Source organism: Acipenser ruthenus, chromosome 2, assembly GCF_902713425.1.
Source record: "Acipenser ruthenus chromosome 2, fAciRut3.2 maternal haplotype, whole genome shotgun sequence".
In the NCBI taxonomy this organism is placed as follows: domain Eukaryota; kingdom Metazoa; phylum Chordata; class Actinopteri; order Acipenseriformes; family Acipenseridae; genus Acipenser; species Acipenser ruthenus.
In genome coordinates this window covers 41,048,455-41,070,436 of record NC_081190.1, presented here as the reverse complement: position 1 = coordinate 41,070,436, position 21,982 = coordinate 41,048,455, and the positions used below count along the sequence as shown (strand labels likewise).

At 37.0% G+C, this 21,982-nt stretch overlaps 1 protein-coding gene across 5 annotated transcripts in view; it reads right to left on the bottom strand.

Moving 5' to 3' along the window:
• The window catches only part of LOC117409310 (cytosolic carboxypeptidase 1-like), a 108,395-nt gene that overhangs the window by 53,021 nt on the left and 33,392 nt on the right, over positions 1 to 21,982 (bottom strand). For all 5 annotated transcript variants that reach the window (XM_058995965.1, XM_058995972.1, XM_058995968.1 and 2 more), the window contains exons 6-15: positions 19,784 to 19,930; positions 19,251 to 19,382; positions 19,054 to 19,147; positions 18,558 to 18,595; positions 17,706 to 17,914; positions 16,150 to 16,327; positions 15,397 to 15,497; positions 11,115 to 11,231; positions 10,073 to 10,806; positions 9,304 to 9,387 (exon numbers count right to left, since the gene is read on the bottom strand). In XM_058995965.1, the coding sequence (XP_058851948.1) occupies positions 9,304 to 9,387; positions 10,073 to 10,806; positions 11,115 to 11,231; positions 15,397 to 15,497; positions 16,150 to 16,327; positions 17,706 to 17,914; positions 18,558 to 18,595; positions 19,054 to 19,147; positions 19,251 to 19,382; positions 19,784 to 19,930 (1,834 nt within the window). The remainder of the gene's footprint in view (positions 1 to 9,303; positions 9,388 to 10,072; positions 10,807 to 11,114; positions 11,232 to 15,396; positions 15,498 to 16,149; positions 16,328 to 17,705; positions 17,915 to 18,557; positions 18,596 to 19,053; positions 19,148 to 19,250; positions 19,383 to 19,783; positions 19,931 to 21,982) is intronic.

The window sequence follows — 21,982 nt, the reverse complement described above, 5'->3', positions numbered from 1 at the left end:
CCATACTACAAGAATGACACTTTTAGAAATGAGGACATGTCCTATTATGAGGGTGACACTGTTACAAGGATGAGAACATGTCCTATTGCAAGCAGTGTGTGCACTTGTGCACCAGCATTTTCATTGAAACAGTTATGGAATAGATCAAATGGCGCCACACAGTGGACTATTCTCAAAAGATACATAGATGTTATATATACTTGTTTTTAATGTAATTACTATAGCTGTTTTAATGTAAATGCTTTTGATCTTTATTTGTTCTTTTTGACTTGCAGGATTAATAATCAGCCCCTACATGCACCTTGTTGTAAATTAAGTACACAAGTTAAAGATGTAGTGTCCCATATAGTTTTAAAACAATATTAAAAATTGTATGTAGGTTGTTCATTTTTAAGCCCTTGTTGAAAAGTCAGCGTACAGGTTTTCCTTCTATTTTTTTTGTATAAGAATGATAGTATTTAGAAAAAGGGGACAAACAGTAAGTTGCAAGCAGTACCAGGAGCATGCAACAGTATTTAAACCCCATTGTGTCTAGATGTGCAGATGTTAAGAATTGAGTCTGGATGTTAAGAATTTAAAAACATTTTTTCAAAGACAAAACAAACTCTATGCTGACAACTATTTTCCTTGGTGGAATTGAAACACTATGGGCTTGACTTTTATGATGGAGTAAACCTCTAACACAAAATGCATTTGCCCCTAATTTTGACAAAAGAAACCTGGCACAAATGGTAACAAACTGCCTTTGCCCTGTAATGCGATTTTAGTGACATGATTTGGCCAGTCTGTGTAAGTGCCAGTGGATGGCATAACTTTCAGGGTGTGCCCTCATTTGCATGTGGGCTTTGAGCGATTTCGATGACAGCACAGACAGGAATGACTGCATCTCAAGCTAAACTGGAAAGAGGAGGTTTATTTGAAACACATGCACAGCTGGTCTCATTTTGAACAGGGTACAGCAAGTGGTGAAAGAGGAGTGAGCAAGCGGGAGAGCAACACACACTTTTTCCCAAACAAAGTTAAATGTTATATATTTCTTACATTTTAAAATAAACAATAAATGATATAGCTGTGCAAACTGTGGTGTGAAATGTGTCTTGTTAAAGAGTTGCTAGAATTTTTCTTGTCATTGTTAACATCCTGACAACTTTTTACACTTTAAACTTTAAAAGTCTGTTTCAAAGCTATTTCAAAATGTCCGCTCTCGTGCACTGGGGTTTGAGATCTGTCCTCTAAATCAGTGGTGCACAAAGTGCTCAGTTCTGTAAAAAAATAAATACAATTTTTTAAAAGGATAGAAATTTTTTAATAAATACATAAATGACAGGTAATTAGTCCAAGTTATTACCTTTCAAATGAGCTGTTGATGATCACTCTAGGGCTTGTAGAACCGGAAAAATTATGTTTGACGTGGCGAGTGTCAGGGAAACTGAAGTGAACAGACCCGAAATGTGGCTTCCATGTATTGGACGAGAAGTGTAAAAAAAGCATAATATTTTATGTGTTTTTCCCAGATTTAATGTAAATCGTGTATTTCTTCCTAGATTTAACCCAAAATAGTTCTGATTTAGCTTAATATGTAAATGTTAACAAACACATTCTTAAAAGTGTTGATATGTGTACATTTTTTTGGCATTGTAGTATGCAGAGGAGGCGGGGAAGCAGAGACATTGGCTGTCAGAGTGTAATCTGCAGCATTTAACTGGCAAAATACTTTGTGAAAAACCAGATTTAATTTTTTAGATTTAATTGCTGAACGATAATGTTTTTCAGATTTATCTGTTAGGTAAATGTTGAATCACCAGGTGTTAAAAAAAAAAAGTAAGTAACATGTATTATTTGTTAGAAACCTGGATTTAACATGTCAGCTAAATGTTGACTCACCAAGTTTAAAAAAAGATTTATTGACCGATTTTAAATGTTGAATTTACAATACGTGTTTTCAACATTCATACAATACATCTGAAAGTACAATTTTCTAAACTTGTTTATTAAGATGTATGTATTTAGCTAAATCTGGACTTTTTGTGGTTAACGTGACTTACACTAAATCCGGAACACTGGGGGGGGGGGGCAACAAAATGTATGCTAAGTAAGGGGGGGCGGCATATAAAAAGTTTTGCGCACCACTGCATGAAGAGAGATAACAAAACTTTAAAAAACTTAACAAGTGCTCTGGCTATTCTTTTCCATATTACAGCATGGATCGTTATTGTTGTATTACCTGTCTAACAATGTGGGCAATAATCCTTACACTATTACTGCACTACAGCAGTCCTTTTGAAAAGAGCATTGAAATAGATTTTAAAGGTATACATGTAAAAAGTGGTCAGGATGTTAACAATTACAGGTACGTTATTTAAACAGTTGTAGCAACACGTGGGGACGTGTAATGCTATACTTTTCGGAATCCTGCTACTTACTCTTTAACGGTAGGGCTGCTCTAAAAAACAGATGTATATGAAAATGTATACAAATATTATACATTTTTATATATATATATATATATATATATATATATATATATATATATATATATATATATATATATATATATATATATATAGTAGAACTCCAAACAGAATTCTAAATGTAAAATTTTGTAAAGGTTAACTATTAACAAACTCCCTTCAAAACCACATCATGAAAGGGACGACTCAATCCAGCACAAACATAAAGCACTTTGCCTTACAGTTATGTTTTACAGCGTTTCCTCAAAATCAGGCCCTGTTTTAGGTTTTAGGCCAGGTAAAAATATAAAAGCAACATTTAAAAGCAAAAATATAATCAAAAAACAAAAAAGTTACCAAGAAAAAGTACTTGATTTAAATTATTAAATTACTTATATTTGTGTGTATTACAGACAGGATAGAATTATTTAGTCTTACCTTTGCTGGAAATTACTTTAAAAAATTCAACCCTATGGGGGACATATACCAAGATTAACCGACGCAGCTCTGAACTGGCGGAGTGTAAAGTAGTGCTCAAATTTTACCCCAACCCGAATGTATGGACTGGCCCAAAATTAATGAGGCACAGCGTAAGCTGCCACAATTAAATGCCAAAATTCCGCTGCGCCGGCGTTTTGAAACCCTAAGAACGGGCTATGGTAGCACAGACTAACAAGCTGATCTGAAAAACAGTGCCTCCTCTCCAAATGGGCTACCTCAATTGAACAATAGGTAGGTTATTTGAAAGTGTCTTGACTTTATATGATATTATTATTATACGACGGATAAAACCAAATATACAGTACTGTGCAAAAGTTTTAGGCAGGTATGAAAAAATGCTATAAAGTAAGAATGCTTTCAAAAATAGACATGTTAATAGTTTATATTTATCAATTAACAAAACGCAAAGTGAGTGAACTGAACAGAAGAAAAATCTACATCAAATCAATATTTGGTGTGACCACCCTTTGCCTTCAAAACAGCATCAATTCTTCTAGGTACACTTGCACACAGTTTTTGAAGGAACTCGGCAGGTAGGTTGGCCCAAACATCTTGGAGAACTAACCACAGTTCTTCTGTGGATTTAGGCAGCCTCGGTTGCTTCTCTCTCTTCATGTAATCCCAGACAGACTCGATGATGTTGAGATCAGGGCTCTGTGGGGGCCATACCATCACTTCCAGGACTCCTTGTTCTTCTTTACGCTGATGATAGTTCTTAATGACTTTCGCTGTATGTTTGGGGTCGTTGTCATGCTGCAGAATAAATTTGGGGCCAATCAGATGCCTCCCTGATGGTATTGCATGATGGATAAGTATCTGCCTGTACTTCTCAGCATTGAGGAGACCATTCATTCTGACCAAATCCCCAACTCCATTTGCAGAAATGCAGCCCCAAACTTGCAAGGAACCTCCACCATGCTTCACTGTTGCCTGCAGACACTCATTCGTGTACTGCTCTCCAGCCCTTCGGCGAACAAACTGCCTTCTGCTACAGCCAAATATTTCAAATTTTGACTCATCAGTCCAGAGCATCTGCTGCCATTTTTCTGCACCCCAGTTTCTGTGTTTTCGTGCATAGTTGAGTCGCTTGGCCTTGTTTCCACGTCGGAGGTATGGCTTTTTGGCCGCAAGTCTTCCATGAAGGCCACTTCTGACCAGACTTCTCCGGACAGTAGATGGGTGTATCAGGGTCCCACTGTTTTCTGCCAATTCTGAGCTGATGGCACTGCTGGACATCTTCCGATTGCGAAGGGAAGTAAGCATGATGTGTCTTTCATCTGCTGCAGTAAGTTTCCTTGGCCGACCACCGAGTCTACGGTCCTCAACGTTGCCCGTTTCTTTGTGCTTCTTCAAAAGAGCTTGGACAGCACATCTGGAAACCCCTGTCTGCCTTGAAATTTCTGCCTGGGAGAGACCTTGCTGATGCAGTATAACTACCTTGTGTCTTGTTGCTGTGCTCAGTCTTGCCATGGTGTATGACTTTTGACAGTAAACTGTCTTCAGCAACCTCACCTTGTTAGCTGAGTTTGGCTGTTCCTCACCCAGTTTTATTCCTCCTACACAGCTGTTTCTGTTTCAGTTAATGATTGTGTTTCAACCTACATATTGAATTGATGATCATTAGCACCTGTTTGGTATAATTGTTTAATCATACACCTGACTATATGCCTACAAAATCCCTGACTTTGTGCAAGTGTACCTAGAAGAATTGATGCTGTTTTGAAGACAAAGGGTGGTCACACCAAATATGGATTTTAGATTTTTCTTCTGTTCACTCACTTTGCATTTAGTTAATTGATAAATATAATCTATTAACATGTCTATTTTTGAAAGCATTCTTACTTTACAGCATTTTTTCACACCTGCCTAAAACTTTTGCACAGTACTGTAAATATAATGATTATGAATTGTTTATTATACGACCAATACAAAGAATTGTACATAATGAAATAGGCGGTATCAAGCTATAATTTCATCCTCAGGGAGATCAAAAAAGGTAATGCATATCCTAAATAAATACTCTCCCTTCTTCTCAGTACTTTCCCTCTGTTCCTGGCTTTTTCAGGAAGGTCAGGAGCCTGCACTCTCTGTCGTAAGAAATGCCTCTGAACATTCACGATATCACTAATTTCACAGAAATAGTGTATTTGACTGCCTACCGTGAAAAATATGCATTTTATTTCCCTTACAGTATTTTACATTACTGTTGTTGATGTCATACTTTTATCAAGTAGAAGCAGTGCTACAGTAGCCGTAGACGGTCCGGCTCAATGCATTTGGTTACTAGGGCAACCGGGTCAAGCCAATACCGGCTTCATGATTGGAGAACTCCTCATACTTTACAATGACATTTCTACATAATACTAATGTACAGTGTCTATAAAGAAAAACACAAAAGCTTTTGTGTTTTTCAGGTTCGCAGTTAACGTTTCTCCCTGTTTAATATTTTGGGATTAAAGGAAGCACAATAGGCTATAAATTACACAATCATTTTAATTGATGTGTCGACATAAGTTTGCAAGGTCTACAAAACTCAAGAATGTTGCTGAATTTGTCATTCAAGGTTTTTAAAAAATCTACTTTGTCTGCATGTTACTTTTTTTTGCAGCCAACACAGACCATTTTAAACGTCTTGTTTCCAGCAGTAGTTACATTTTTAAAGATTGTTTCAATAGCGACTCAAGTTCCAATATTGCAATGTACATTTTTAAAGAGTTGACTCGGTAGCTATGCTAAATGTTAAAATGTTTCAGCCTTGGTTTTTGGGTGATGTTCTTGATGAACTATCAGTGATAACACATTTTAGGCAACTTGCATCAGTAGACTATAATGTAAATAGAAAATGTGTTTTTTATATATACAGTGGTTTGCAGAAGTATTCACCCCCTACCAATAATGTCACATTCTGTTGAATTACAAATAATTTATGGACAGTTTTTCAAACCAACCTTTTTTTTATTCAAAGCTGTAGTGGTTAAACTGAACACTGTTATATGAGGAGGAGGTTAAATGTCAGCAAAACTTGCAAAGAAAATGTGCAAAATGAAATTTACTGGTTGCATAAGTATTCAGCCCCTTAAGTCAGTACTTGGTAGAAGCATCTTTTGCAGCAATTACTGCTATGAGTCTTATTGAATAGGTCTCTACTAGCTTTGCACAGTAGGATGGTGAAACTTTTGCCCATTCTTCACAGGAAAATTGCTCCAGTTCTGATAAGTTTGTTGGGGATCGTCGATGGACTGCAATCTTCAAGTCTCGCCATAAATTTTCAGGACTTTGACTGGGCCACTCAAGAACATTAATTCTCTTCTTGTTCAACCACTCCAGTGTGGCTTTGGCTTTGTGCTTCGAGTCATTGTCCTGCTGGAATGTGAATTTCCTCCCCAGTTTGTCTTGGCTGACTCCAACAGGTTTTCCTCAAGGATTCGCCTGTACTTTGCACCATCCATTCTCCCCTCTACCCTGACAAGCTTCCCAGTCCCTGCTGAACAGAAGCATCCCCATAACATGATGCTGCCAACACCATGCTGGACAGTTGGAATGTTGACTGGGTGATGTGCAGGGTTGTGCTTGGAATTTAGACCGAAAAGTTCAATTTTTTTCTCGTCTGACCACAAAACCTGTTTCCACATGTCTGCAGTATCATCTACATTCTTTTTCGCAAACTCCATACGTGCTTTAAGATGAGGCTTTTTGAGTAATGGCTTCTTTCTTGCCACCCGTCCATACAAGCCAGCTTTGTGTAGGGACTGGCTTATTGTTGATGTGTGAACACTGACTCCCACCTCAGACACAGAACTTTGCAGATCTTTCAAGATCATTGTTGGCTTCAGAGTGACATCCCAAACCAGTTTCCTGCTTGCCCGGCTGCTCAGTTTGGGAGGGTGACCTGATCTGGGTAGTGTCTGGGTGGTATGATGCATCTTCCACTTCTTAATGATGGACTTCACTGTGCTGAGAGGGATAATCAGCACCTTTGAAATTTTCTTGTACCCTTCTCCTGCTCTGTGTCTCTCTACCACTTTATGCCTGACTTGTTTCGAAAGCTCCTTGGTCATCATGGTTGCTTTGTTGGATCACTACATGAGCTGCAGCTTGAAAGTCTTTATATACCTGAGAGAAAATTATCTACAAGTTAAACCACCTTCAGTACACACAGGCTGAAACCATTTCACTAATTTTGCGACCTTTCAAACAAATAATTTGCACCTGAGCTGATTTAGGGCTGCAGTAGCAAAGAGGTTGAATACGTATGCAACTGAGATTAATCTGTTTTTCCCTGTAAATTTTACTTATTTATATATACAATATGCATGTTTTTTAACTTTATCAATGTGGAGTAGTTTGTGTCAATTCTACATGTAAAGTCTAATTTGAAAGCATTGTGGAGTACGCTCAGGTGCCAACAAAATTTGAAAACTTTGCAGGGTGGTGAATATTTCTGCAAACCACTGTATAAGGCACAATAAGCTGATTCCAGGAGCCAGCATTACACTTCAGCCATCAACACCAGGCAGGACAGCTACATCATCAGATGGAAGGAAACGCAAATGAATGGAGACGCAGATGGATCACATTAGCTTACTGTGAAGCTACGTCTTAGTTGGTGCTTATCTTGACGAGAGTCGAGTTCAAATCAGCATGAAGTTTTAACATCTACTCTCATGTAATGGAAATCATTATTATATACAGGAAGGGGGTGGCAGTCCCGTGGGGTCGGCCTGCCAGTCATGGCGGTGACATGGAGAGGTGGGGAAGAGGGTGTGTGCGCTTTCCCCCTCTCTGAGTGGCTGGGAGGCGGGCTTTAATGGGATTGTTTACCCTATAAAATAATAATCTGCTGTTTCTTCAGATCTGCCCTTTTAAAAGACGTACCGGGAAGTACGGGAGCTCGGGTTGAGAGCTGAGAACAGCCGGGACCGAGAGAAAACTGGGACCAAAAAGAAAACGAAAAAGATAAAGAAAAGAAACTGAGTAGGACGGAGACCCGGGCCGTGCGGCTAGCGACGGCTGGGGTAACGCTGCCGAAGTGCAGCACCTTTTATTTGTAGTTTTGTTACTGTGTTTTATTTTCCTTTTTACTTTCGCCTTTGGTTTTTGAATTATTGTTTGAGCACTTGTTCTGTACCGCATCTGGTATTTCGTGGTTCTGTTTTTACCATCGTTGGTAAGCAGACCACGGTGAAGAGCGCCCTCTGCGGGCTAAAAGAAAAAAATACACCCGGCACAATAAAACTGGGCACCTGTACAGTGCTTCAAGTACACCTTCTGTCTCCTGTGTGTCAGTGAATCACCCACCACCCTTCCACATATATATATATATATATATATATATATCGATTTGTCAGTTTTGTGACATTCCGTGAAATTTGTTGTTTTTTTTATTGTCATTCGTGAATTTCTTTTAAAAATACAGTGCATTTTCCGGGCCCCTATATGACTGCTGCCATAATGCTCTTTCTTATCAACTGCTTTCTGAGTTTTTCTTTGTACCCACATAAGGGCCAGCGCTGCTGTTCTGCCGCTTCATAAATCTCATTTTAATATCAGACTTAATTTACAAATGAGCCCCACCTACAATTTGCACATGAATAGTGCAGCGTCCACGGGGTAAGGCAGCAGCAGGGCTGGTAGGTGACGTAATCACACACAAAGACCTGATATACGCTCCTTGCAAAGGAGCCGGCTCTTTGGTACATCAGTATCGGCGCTATGCTTTAGTGCAAGAGGTCCCGGGTTCGCGCCACCCCTCCGCCTGTGTGTGGATTGCCTCGCCCTGTGTGATGCACCTGCCTGCGTTAACCGAGATCGCTACAATATAATTAGGGCTTGACATGCCTTAAAATGCATGGCTAATGAGCGGCGGACCGCATTCCGCAGTGGAGCACATTTTGGCTATGCTAACACGGCCTGATTAATACGTACAGGGCAATTTTAAGGTTGGCATGAACTCGGCGCTATGGCCTTAACACTGTCGCAAATGCTTGATACAAGTCCCGCTATGTGTCCTGTATTGTATCTGTCATCACATGACAAGCAATTATGCTAAACACCTTCTCTGTTACAGGAACTAGCTTTTGTTCAGGGGGTGATTACATTTCAGATGAATACATATTTTCAATAGAATTTAATTTACAATGTTTGCAATCTTGAGACTTCCTGTAACTTCAGGGGCTGCAAGGTCTATATGCATATTTAAAACCTAGTTTGAACAAAAATGTGACGGCTCAAGAAGAATGAACATTTACATTTTTACAAATAATATGTGATCACAAAGGTCAAGAATCTTTTCCTGTAGCTTGTTAATGTTAATTTGAAATGCCTTTATGTGAACACAAATACAAATTCTTACCTAGATAAGTCAAGATCATACACAACTTTATCAAGGATGTCATTGGAATGGATTAGTCTCTCAATATCCTGGAAGATTTTGGTTCTGCAACATAAATTACAGTATGAGAGGAGCACATTTTTTCCCTAGTACATTCTTAAGCTACAATGACTATCAGTTGGTATCCAATATAAAACCTAGCATTCCCAGTAAAGGTAATGAAGAAATGATTAAACAATCTGAGATAGATTCTGCTCTGCATTAAAGTCAAGAACAGTAAATCATGTTTTTTTCGAAATAACACATTTTTTAATATTTTGGTCCCTGTCCAACTTTCTCAAGCAAAAGGCTACAAATTAGGGCTCTTTCTGAAGGATGCACCACAACAATATTGGTAGACACTCTCATATGCAGTTAAACCAATTCATAATTAGATTAAACATTTTAAAAGCAACAAATGTTATACATTATATTGGACTTCATGTTGGTAAGAATTGGTAAAAACTTCAAGAAGCTGCTTGATGAGATTCTGGAATCAATAAGCTACTAACAACCAAACGATTAAGGCACTTATTCCTTAATTACTATAAAAACCTTTGTATAATTCTATTTTCTGGGTATTTTTAGGGGGTCCTAAAAAGGGGGGAGCGACTTATACACCAGTGTGACCTATAGGTTTTTTCCTGAAATTGCTGTCTCAAAAAGGGGGGGGGGCACTTATACACCAGTTTTCACGGTACCTTTACTTGGAGCAAATTCTTTAATGTTGCAACATTTCATATCAACTTACCTCTGTACTCCATACAGTCGTTCTAAGGTATGCTCTTTAAAAGTTGGTGCAATATGACCAAAATAATCAGGGTAGGCTACTTCAGTGTATTCAGGAACTGATTTGGTGTGTTTAACAGTTTCAATGTAGAGCTCTGGGTCATGTAAAGGTAGGACAGCTGCTGTGTCTGGTACTTCCAGAACGCCTTGCTCTCCAGAGGAATGAGAGGAACTAGAGTCATCGTCATGATCTACCTCCACCCCGGGGGAGCACAGCAGAGAGGACCCGTAATGTGGTAAAGGCTCACTGCTTCCAGAGAACTGCTGGCAGCCTTTACTGCTGGCAGAGCACTGGTGTCCACCTTTGTTTTTCTGTCCATTCACGCAGGCATAATTACAGTTTTTAAGATTTTTTGAAACACTTTCTCCTTCTAGATTCAATCGTTCCATCTCCCTGTGTAGCTCATGCTTTAGGTACTGGGAAGGGAGCAGTTTATTTGCCTGCACGTCAGCATCATTCTTTGTGATTTTTAAGCTGTTAATGCCCAAGGGTGCCGGTGGGTTTTCAAAGTCCCCTGCCCGGGAAGCGGTCTGTTTTGTCTGCTCTTCGTTTCTCAATAGTTTTTTTTCTTTCTTTGTGCTACAGAGGTCTGCAGACTGTTCTTCCCCTGCTGTGGGTACAACTATGGGGACTGGATCTTTTGGTTTCATTACTGGCATGCTTTTACTGGACCACTCTGCACCAAAGTCATATCCCTACAAAATGAAAAACAAACAAACAAAAAAAAAACACATGGTTAGGCTAAGTTTGAACAATAAATTGCTAAAACAAAATGGAAATGGAAACCATTGATTATTTAAATAAAAGCTGACATGTTATAATTATTTAATTTAGGCTATGTAATAGGATATGTGAATATATTAGTGAACAACAAATCTAATATACTCCTGAAATTGAAGTGTCAGTGATAATAATTCTGGACCTAAACTAGGTACGTACCTTAGAGAACTATACAGAACACAAACATGGAACAAAATCAGAAAGGAAAAAAATACAGCTCTACCTGGAAGTTTTCAGTAAGTTCTGGGAAAAAACGCTCATATATTTTTAATTCTTCAAATGGTCGGCTAAGGTCCTGCTTTGGTCGCAGGTTGTTGATATCAGTTTCAATATCATCATTCTAGAAGGAAAAACAAAAAGTGAACTGCTTCAAAAACAATATCCAAAATTCTCTGTAAACCTACATAGGTGGTGGCTAGTCCACTATTTTCACACATTAAAGTAACTGAATTAATCAATTGATATTTACATTATACACTGAGTGTACAAAACATTATGAACACCTGCTCTTTCCATGAAATAGACTGACGAGGTGAATCCAGGTGAAAGCTATGATCCCTCATTGATGTAACCTGTTAAATCCACTTCAATCAGTGTAGATGAAGGGGAGACAGGTTAAAGAAAGATTTTTAAGCCTTGACACAATTGAGACATGGATTGTGTATGTGTGCCATTCAGAGGGTAAATGGGCAAGACAAAAGATTTACAGTAAGTGCCTTTGAACAGGGTATGGTAGTAGGTGCCATGCGCGCCGGTTTGAGTATGTCAAGAACTGCAACGCTGCTGGGTTTTTCACGCTCAACAGTTTCCCATGTGTATCAAGGATGGTCCACCACCCAAAGGACATCCAGCCAACGGCAGGCCAGTGGTCAAAAACGGCTCATTGATGAAAGAGGCCAAAGGAGGCTGACACGAATTGTGCAGAGCAACAGATGGGCTACAGTTAGTCAACTGACAGTCCAGTACAACATTGATGCCGAAAGACCCATAAATGAATGCACAACTCGTCGTACCTTGACACAAATGGGGTATGGCAGCCGACGACCTAACAGAGTTCCACTTCTTTCAGCAAAACACAAGAAACTGCAGTTGCAGTGGGCTAAGGAACGAAAACACTGGAGGATTGGAAAAACATTGTCTGGTCTGATGAATCTCGGTTCCTGCTGTTTCACGCTGATGGGAGGACTAGGGTAAGGAGAAAACCATGAGTACATGCATCCATCATGCCGCGTGTCAACATTGCAGGCTGGTGGTGGTGGTGTGATGGTGTGGGGTGTGTTTTCATGGCACACATTGGGCCCCTTGATAAAAGTGGAGCAACGTTTGAATGCCACAGGATATCTGAACATCATTGCCAATCAGATGCATCCCTTCATGGCAGCAGTGTATCCATCTGCTAATGGATTTTTTCAGCAGGATAATGCCCCATGCCACAAGGCTAGGATTGTCCAGGAATGGTTCCACGAACATGACAGTGAATTCAGCTTACTGCAGTGGCCTGCCCAGTCACCAGATCTCAATCCAATTGAGCATCTGTGGGATGAGATGGAACGAGCTATTTGGAGTAGAGATCCACTACCAGCCAATTTGACACAACTGTGGGAAGCATTGGAGTCACCATGGGCCAGCATCCCTGTGGAACGCTTTCAACACCTTGTAGAGTCCATGCCTCGACGAATTGAGGCTGTTCTGAGGGCAAAAGGGGGTGCAACTCAATATTAGGAAGGAGTTCCTAATATTTTGTACACTCAGTGTATATGAAATTTAATATGAAATAATATGATAGTTGACACATAAATGACATTTATCAGGTTTTTAAGCCTTGCCCCAAAGATTTACGTTTGAGGCATGCCGATTCTTTTTAAAATGAGTTTCAGACAAACAGCATGATGCACATCACAACAATCATGTATATTAAAATCGGAGTTTGCAGGAGAAAAAAAAAAAGTTAATTAAACCTACAAATAATGTAACTGCAGAAATCACACTCAAGCTCATGAAAGGGTTCACTGGACTCGCAGAAACTTTTTTTTTATGATAACAATTTTCATTATGAAAATCATTACTTTAGCATAATTACTGAAAATGTCCTGGATACATAGTTTCCTTCTCACTAAAATGTAACCATGCATGACGTCTAAGAAATGAATTAAGAATAACCAGAATGATTGTATCACACAATAAACAGGTTTAAATGATGTTGTTGAGTGTGATTTGAATAAGAAACTGAACTTTGCTGCCGCTATGTCCCAGAATAATGTGTGACAAACAAGATGTGATTTTCAAAAATGCAGAGAAAACCATATGGTTCATTTTAAATGTAATTTACCATACACCTAATATTGACAGTTTTATTTTCTTTTTCTTTTGGGATGTACAGCAAATACGCAAAATAGAATCACTGGTTAATTTAATCAATCAATACAAAATCTCATATGATTATTGTAAAATGGTTCTAAATTCTCAACAATATGTAATGCAAATACATATACATGTATGAACAGCCGTATTACTGTATAGTACTTTGTGCCTACTGCATAAAGGAAATGGTTTTTTTGGCAGTTCACATACCAGTACCACAGGAATTATGAAGCCTTTCAAACTTGAAATAGCAAAACTGTGAAGCAAGGTTTAAGGCAAAGTGACTAAATACGGTGCAGAAAGAGAGTGGAAATAAATGGGAAACAGTGACAAAATTTGACATGGCTAGATCAGCAGACAGCGTTTCTGTGTGTGTAGTGAAGTCTGGAATTTATCAGAATTAATCAAAAATGTGTTAGTGAATGTAATACTCCTGGTCACTGATGTGATTTTCACTTTGAACCTTTGGTATTTTTCCTATCCCTTGTACACAGAAACGTGTTGTGTACAGTACCTTAAATTCCCCTTTGAATAGTGTGTGTTTGAACTGTATGCCAAAATAATTTCCCCAAAACACATGTTCTAAAAACCTGAAAAATTACCTTGGGGCCTTGTGACAGGGTACGGCCGCCCCTATGTTTAATTGCATTTTTGTATTACTATTGTTATTATTTAAATGTATTTTGTATTATTGTTAGTGTGGTTTTGGGTTGGCAGGGAAGCAGACAATTATCTTCCCTGCCAAAAATAACATGTGGGAATGTGGCTGGAGCAGACCATTTAACAAGTAATTAAATGATTAATTAGGCTCCTGTCACAGGTGTATAAAATAGGTGTTCAGGGGTGGTGATTGAGAATGAGAGGAGAGAATAATGTTGGTGTTGGTGAAGGTATGTGTTTTGAGGTGCTGTGTAAATATATGTATATATATAATTATCTTTGGGGTGTAGGGGAGTTTATGAGCCGAGTTTATAGTTTAGTTTTAACTGTTTGTTTTGGCCATTGTGCCTATTTGTTTTATTTTGTGCACAAAAGCGCCTTTAAACCTGCATCTTTCTTGTGTTCGAGTCTCCTTCCTGGTCGAAACAGCCTGGCCAGTGATGCTGTCCTGTCATTTTTTATTATCTAAAATAACTAACATGTCTTAATACTGACATATTTAAAGTGTATTAATCTTGTCTCCAGTTTCTAAAATATCTAAATAGTGAATAAAATTAAACAATGCTGCAAAGAATTTGAGCATGAGGGGATGTATGCAGCTGACGGTGACAAAATAATGATGTGCAGATTTTGCAACTGACTTGACTTAAAATTTGGTGACGTTGGTGTTTTGTAACTGAACTGTATCCCGTTAAGCATTGGACAGGCTGCACAAAATGTCAGTTTATCAGCCAAGATGATTATTGGTTGTTAGTTGTGTTGGAAATTAATTATATCATGTGTTTACTTAATAAAGCCCGGCCACACAGCATTTGACAGGCTGCACAAAACGTGAAAGTAAGCAGGTTTGTGAGATGATATTAGGAGAGGTCATTTCTCATAGAACCTATGGTGCATGGTGAGTGGTTCATCTGTATTTTGTATTAGTATGCTAATTCTTTGTTTCATTTCAAGTGGTTACAAATGCTGTTTTGGTTTTGAATGGATTTGAATGAATGAATCTGCTTTGCTTAGTGTTTAAATACTGAGAAACCCCAAGCTTGTTGTATACTGCTTCTGTGCTATGGGATTAAAATACAAAGCTTATATTTTTTTTTTTTTTTTTTTTTTTTTTTTAAATGGGTGCAATTATTATGACAGCCCCACAATAGTAGGGCACTGTAAATGCATTTTCTTTTTAAAGTTTACCTTATTGTATTTTTATAAAGGGTATGGGCAGTATTTACACTAAAAAGGCAGTTAATTAAAGAGTGGGGGACTACGTTACCGTTACTGCTGCTAATGAGAAATTATGGTAACTAAATCATTTTTCTGTGCGAAGTCTGTTTATGTTAAAATGGTTTTTTTTTTTAAAAAGTGGATAATGTTTAATAAAAAATATGTATGTAGTTAAAAAATGATGTATACTATTATTATTATTGATACACACAAAAAAAATAGTTGTTTTTTTTTTTTGGTCCTGCCACTGGACACACTCACAGCACCTTTAACTTCTGGTCCTTCTCATCATCTTCATTCTCAGTTTCATTCTCAGTTTCAGCATCAGTGTCATCATTATCATCGCTTTCATCCACTACATCATCCACTATCAATAAAACACACCAACATTGTAATCTGCACTCAACGGTATTCAAGGGGTTTCATTTAAAGGAGGGAATAGTACAGCATTGACAGCATTTTTACAAGTATTTACAGAAAAGACATTTTCTAACACAGGTTTTACAAAAATTGCACTATGGTAGATCATTTAGTGTGCAAGAATAGACCAAAGGGTTAAATTGATAAATGTATCTCTCTTGGAATAAGTCACCTCTGGATTGGATTAGAACACTTTACCACATAAATTGCTTGTTAAAATCCATTTATGGGTTATCTAGGCAGGGGATAGGTTGATCAGATCAACCCGTTTGTCAAATTAAAGCAATCAAAAATATTCAATGCTATATTTAAGCATACACTTTTCTCAGAAACTTATTTGGACAATTTGCTTAGCATGGTACAAAAAATAGCAAACAGCTAAGATTCACTAGTCACATTTTTAAATATTGTTAAAACCCATGCTGATTTTAAATTTTTTAATATTATATAGGTCATTGTTGGTTTTAATTACTCATCAGCTGCCTGTGAAGGCTTTTAAAGCAGCCAACAAAAAGAGAGCAATGGCATACAAGACTTCTAAAAGGTAGAGCTAGGGAATGCAAAGGGATAGTTCAGTTATTTAGAATGTGAATTCATACCCCCTGGTGGTAAACTGTAGATCTGTGCTACAGGGCCGTTTGCTGGAACAACAGGTAGTTGGAAATGGAAAACACTTTTTATTGTTGGAACAGGAAGGCGATTCTTGGGGAAACATTTTCTCATGATAAGAGTAGAAGTGTTAATCAGTGGATCCAAGGCCCTTACTGGCAGGCAGTCCTAATGAATACAAAATTATAAAAAAAAAAAAAAAAAAAAAAATAATAATAATAATAATAATAATAACATCTTAAAGAAGCAAGTGCTGTAAACTGTTCTGTGTTTTTCTAATTTTAAATAAAAAACCTAAATCACATTTAAAATCACTTGGGTTATTTGGCACATTATAAAAAAGGAAAACATACACAGTAATCTGTCACATATCCGCCCTGACCGTTTATCCGCCATGATCAACCTCTTCAGCAACATGAGTTTGTTATTGAACAGAGAAGATTAGTTCAGATATTTTAGATCCTACCAACGTTTTCGTACACGGTGTTGTATGTGCTCCGTGCGCTGCCATTGCTGGTAATGTCACATGAGCTGTTCAGTGTGTTGATATGTAAATAAATCCTGTTTGCCTGCGTGGCATATAAACTTCTTTCTCCATCTCCTGTCTGTCACTCAGCAGTGAATGCACGCACCCACACGGCTGACGGCTCCTCATCACAAGTATTAATACACTGTATCTTTCAAGGGATTTAGGGGAGCTCCCTAATAAAAGCTGAATCTCAAAACAATAATTGTGTGAATATAGTAATTGTTACAGCTGTGTATAACGGTATTTAAAACATGATTCATTCATCTGACTTTTTACATATCCGCCCTTACTCTGGTCCCACTGCTGTCGTGACAGATTTCTGTACCTTGAAGCCCAAATCTTTTAAAACCTACATTATAAAAAAAATATCTACCATTTTTTCTACAATGATTTAAGGAGGGATGGCACATTTTAGGTTTAGCTAATTCTACTTGTTATAAAATGTTTGCATTACACAGGTCTTAAAGTTGCCTATATTGTGGTACCATATCACCCTGTTAGTAGAATACAATTTGGTGTGCGTGGGCTTTAATATCACTGTTGTTTTCTTAACAAGGATGTGATGGATGAAATATAAAATAATGAACAAAGTGATTTTAAACAAGAATAAAACATTAAGATACTATTGTACAGGTTTATCAAGGAAAATCAAACTGTTCTTAATCCATAACTAATACTCAGTCTTCCAAACTTCTGAATTGTCTGTTTTTAGTTTTGTAAAATTAATTCAATTTTTACTCTCTCAAAAATGGTGCAAATTGCATTTTTGTGTAAAGACCTAGAAAGACACGAACACATTTTGTGACCACAGATATACTTCTGAAGAAAAGAAAAAAAGTTGCCAGTCTATAAGACAGCACATTTGTAACAGTTATGGTTTGTTATTTTGCAAAGGTATGAAACTTCTTGCTTGGCTTCATGAAAATGGTTTGACGTTTTAGTAATTCACAGCAGTGCCAAAACACAGAGATTTGCTTTTTTATTCTCTTCGAAACTTCAGGTTCAAAATTAACTTACTTGAGAGATGTTATACAATGTTCTCATGCCATCTGAATCTATGAATGCTTTTCTGCCCAGCTTGATGTTTGTAATATTTTTGATGCAACCTAGAATTCCTTTTCGAATGAGCATGTGCCTATGACGGGTGTCAGCCCGATGCCAGTCCTGGTAAATTGCTAGCAGTGTAGGGACACATCCTCGGTCTACTGCCCTTCGAGCATTGGTTTCTGCAATAAAACAAAAACAAAAAATGTGCAATATCGTAAATGGTACTACTGATCAGAATAGTTGTTACCCATTAAAAAGTAAAGTAAATCATCCCTGTGGGCACACCTTAAGGGTCGTCTCTGATAGAACAGACTGTATAATAGGTGAGTGGGGAGAAAAGATTGATCTGAAATCCATACCCTATAAATATTCATCGAGTATTATCTTTATAGAAATATATAGTTACAAAACACAATAACAAACAGAATAGATGTTAAAGCAACTGCATTAATTCTGTGAATGAAAATTAGATAAAAGACATTCAATCCAACCTAATAACCCAATGTCTCTATGGAACAAGACTGTGTCAACCAAAAAATGCAATGATTGTTAGTCTAAGTAGAAAATACTGTATTACAAAACAGGTTGATAACTGTTTACATGAGGTAGAATGTGGACTTCTTTTGTGTAATTTGTTTTCAGTACAGTTGAAAGTCACTTTATGGTACCCAAAATGTGAAAATAGTAACATACCCAATACACTAACCAATTCCTATATTAATATAGCAAACAGATTAATCTATTCTAAAAAATGTAACCGTGATGTTAATTAATCTGGACTTTTTCCACACTCAAAATCAAATATAACCTAGAATTACTTACTTGACTTCAGTAAAGCTGCCAGTGTATCCAGAGTAACCCTGTAAAACATTCCTTTTCAATGAAATGTTGAACACGTTCATTTGGAATCCCTAATCTGAATCTCTCATTTATTCTCACATGGATAAGAAGAACATTTCTTACATAAATAATATTTCTTAAAACAATATTATCCAAATTCGGATGACAAAGTATTCATTTTATAGGTCTTCATTCATTTTAGAAAGTGATTTGAAGCAAAAGTCATATTGAGATAGTGTATTAAAAATGTTTTTTAAGGATTTGATTGACTACATAGTTTGATATTCCTGAAACTGTTTACTGTTATTGGTTTCTAATATTCTATATAAAAAAAGAATACTGGATATGTAATTTTACTTAATCCACTTTCAACACATTAGTTAAATAGATTTAACCATTAACACTAAGCTACTCCTTCAAAATGTTTTTAAATCAAAACATCTGTATTTGAATCTGTATTTTCTTTAACTGTACTTACTTTAGAAGGCTGGTATTCTTTTTGTTGAAAGGACCTATTATTTTAAACATGAGCTCCACAACACCATTTTTGCCCAAGGACACAGCATTTACAGCTGAAGAAAAAAACATGGGGAGAGGGGTGGGGTGGGGGGTTATGTCCAATTTTTTCTGGTTTCTGGTTTCCCCAATAAATCAGACTGAATTGAATATACTTACAGTTGCTGGAATATACTCGTAAAACTTGCAGACAAGGTAGAATAAGTTTATAGTTCTGCAAGTTCTGTTTCACCAAATTAAGAGTAATATTTAAGGCTCCATTAAGTCTGGCTTTGATACCAAATTTTTTGTCTGTGGAAAGTAGAAAAAAAAAAACATATGAACACGACAAGGTTTATTTTAAATAATAATAATAATAATGATAATAATAATAATAATAATAATAATAATAAATCAGTGGAACGTTCCAGACGCAGCACACCTAACAAAACAAAAGTGAAGGATTGAGGGAAAAATAAAATAAAGTGCCCTCAACTCAAACAGTGATTTATACAGGTAACTCAATAAACCTACCCGCCAGATTAAAAAAAAAAAAAAAAAAAAGTAAAAAGTAAAATTAAGGATAAATATATAAATATCTCTTTAGTTCTTTTTGTGACCATACAGATAAATTAACAGGCAAGTATTTGTAAAAAATAAATAAAAATAAAAAAGAGTGTAATTTTATTTATTTCTTTTTTTTTTAAATGTACCTTTTGGACCAACTTTTGCTAGAATGCAATGAAGCTGCACCATAAGCTCCTCACAGGGTGGGGACTCTTTAATGGCACTCATTAGCAGCTGCAGGAGGATCTGGGTCCCTCCCTTTGACACCAGAATGCAGATTCTCCGTCCACCGCCTACCAAAAATAATGGATTTTAGTTTGGTAATAAAGCTAGTGTCTTACATGTTAATTAAGACAAGACTAAACACAAGACATTAACTATACCGTACAGCTAGGGCCTAATGCATCCAGGTCTTTATGTCAATAAAAACAATATTCTCAATTTTCCAAGTAATATAAAATGTTTTATCTTACAAACTACACAACTCTGTTAGTATGTATGAAATATTAGCATTGTATTGTTTTTTTACAAAAACAAAAACACATTAAAATTGCATTGCGGTATAAAGGCTAAAGTAAATTTGGAACGTATTTTTTAAATTACCTATTTTATTTTTAAAATATCTGCAACATATTATTCAAATTACAGTAAGTCATAACAATATACAGTACATTCTATAATATTCAGTTAGCTTTCTTCAACTTTTCCTTCAATTTCCTGCATGTTTCACTTAATTTACCTTCCATCTGCCTTTTATTTTGTTTTACACGCTATATGGCTTCACTTTATTTTTTTAAAGTTCCCAAAAGTTCTCAGAGAGGAGTTGAAGAAAAGCATGGATATACTGTGGGGTTTGCTGGGTAACAGAACCCAAGATTCAAATCAGACCACTTCTTCTTATTATATTTTGCACTCTGAGGGTTTTCTGGGCCCCACACATTAAACTCAGAAAATACACCGAAACAACATTCTGAAAATGTAGCTAGGCTTGCTAGTAATTTGGAATAGTGGCTGCCATTAATCCTTGTCCTACACAGCTACCACACACATAATTGGGGAGCAGTGTGGAGTAGTGGTTAGGGCTCTGGACTCTTGACCGGAGGGTCGTGGGTTCGATCCCAGGTGGGGGACACTGCTGCTGTACCCTTGAGCAAGGTACTTTACCTAGATTGCTCCAGTAAAAACCCAACTGTATAAATGGGTAATTGCATGTAAAAAAAAAAAGTGTAAAAAATAATGTAATAGAATGTAAAAAAAAAAAAAAAAAAATAGTGATATCTTGTAACAATTGTAAGTCGCCCTGGATAAGGGTGTCTGCTAATAAATAAATAATAATAATAATAATAATAATAATAATAATAATAATAATAATAATAATTGGCTTCATAAGCAGCATATAAATATACTTTTAGTAGGTGTGTATAAAGAGTTCCTTTATGTAGTATGAGAATTTACTTCCGTCTACTCAAGCAGTAGGATCATGATTAATAGGAATTGCTGTATGGCAGCAGAGAAGGTACAATATCAACCACTGGCAAAGGTGAAGGGTCAAATTGGGTTATGAAGGTTCACAATAACAAGCCACTGGTCTGGCTAAAACTGGTCTTATCAAGATTGTGTATATGGCAGAGTGAACAAAACAAAGATTGTGTACATGGCAGAGTGAACAGAACAAACCTTGAAGTGCATGGGGTGATACAGATGACTTGGCATAATACCTGTGTAGCAGGGCGAAAGCCTTTAATCTATATAGTGCGTGTGTGGGAATGTAAGGTTGGCGGGGATGGGGTTAAATCTATCCCTGCCAGCAATCACATGTGTCACCATTCCCCAATTAAGTAATTGGTGCTAATTAGGGAGTGGCCACATGTATCATGGCAGGGAGATATTTAACCCCTTCCCTGCCAAGTTCACATTCCCCCACACACACTATATACATTAAGGGCTTTCACTCTGCCACAACCGGTTAGCTGTAGCATATAAATACACTCAATTGAGATATAGTCATTGGGCTATTCGGGAGACTCACGATGACATCCTTCACTCGTGTTCCTGATAGAATGGCCTCCAGTTCAGGTAGTTTGAGCACCTATTTTCTGTAACTGTATTTAAACTAGATGACCATTATGTCTAGGTTTGCTACTTTTCGATTTTAAATCGGTAAAGCTTGTTAAACGTTGAATTCCCAAAAAAATATGAGTTTGACTGAAATAAATTTACATAGGATAAACGTCGGTAAAACCACTCGCTATTTTTATTTTCTTGCCAAAAATAATAATTTAGAAATCATCTCTAGTTTGTGCAGTTTTTATACTTGCTGTCTGTCCCGTCTCCGTTCCGCTCTG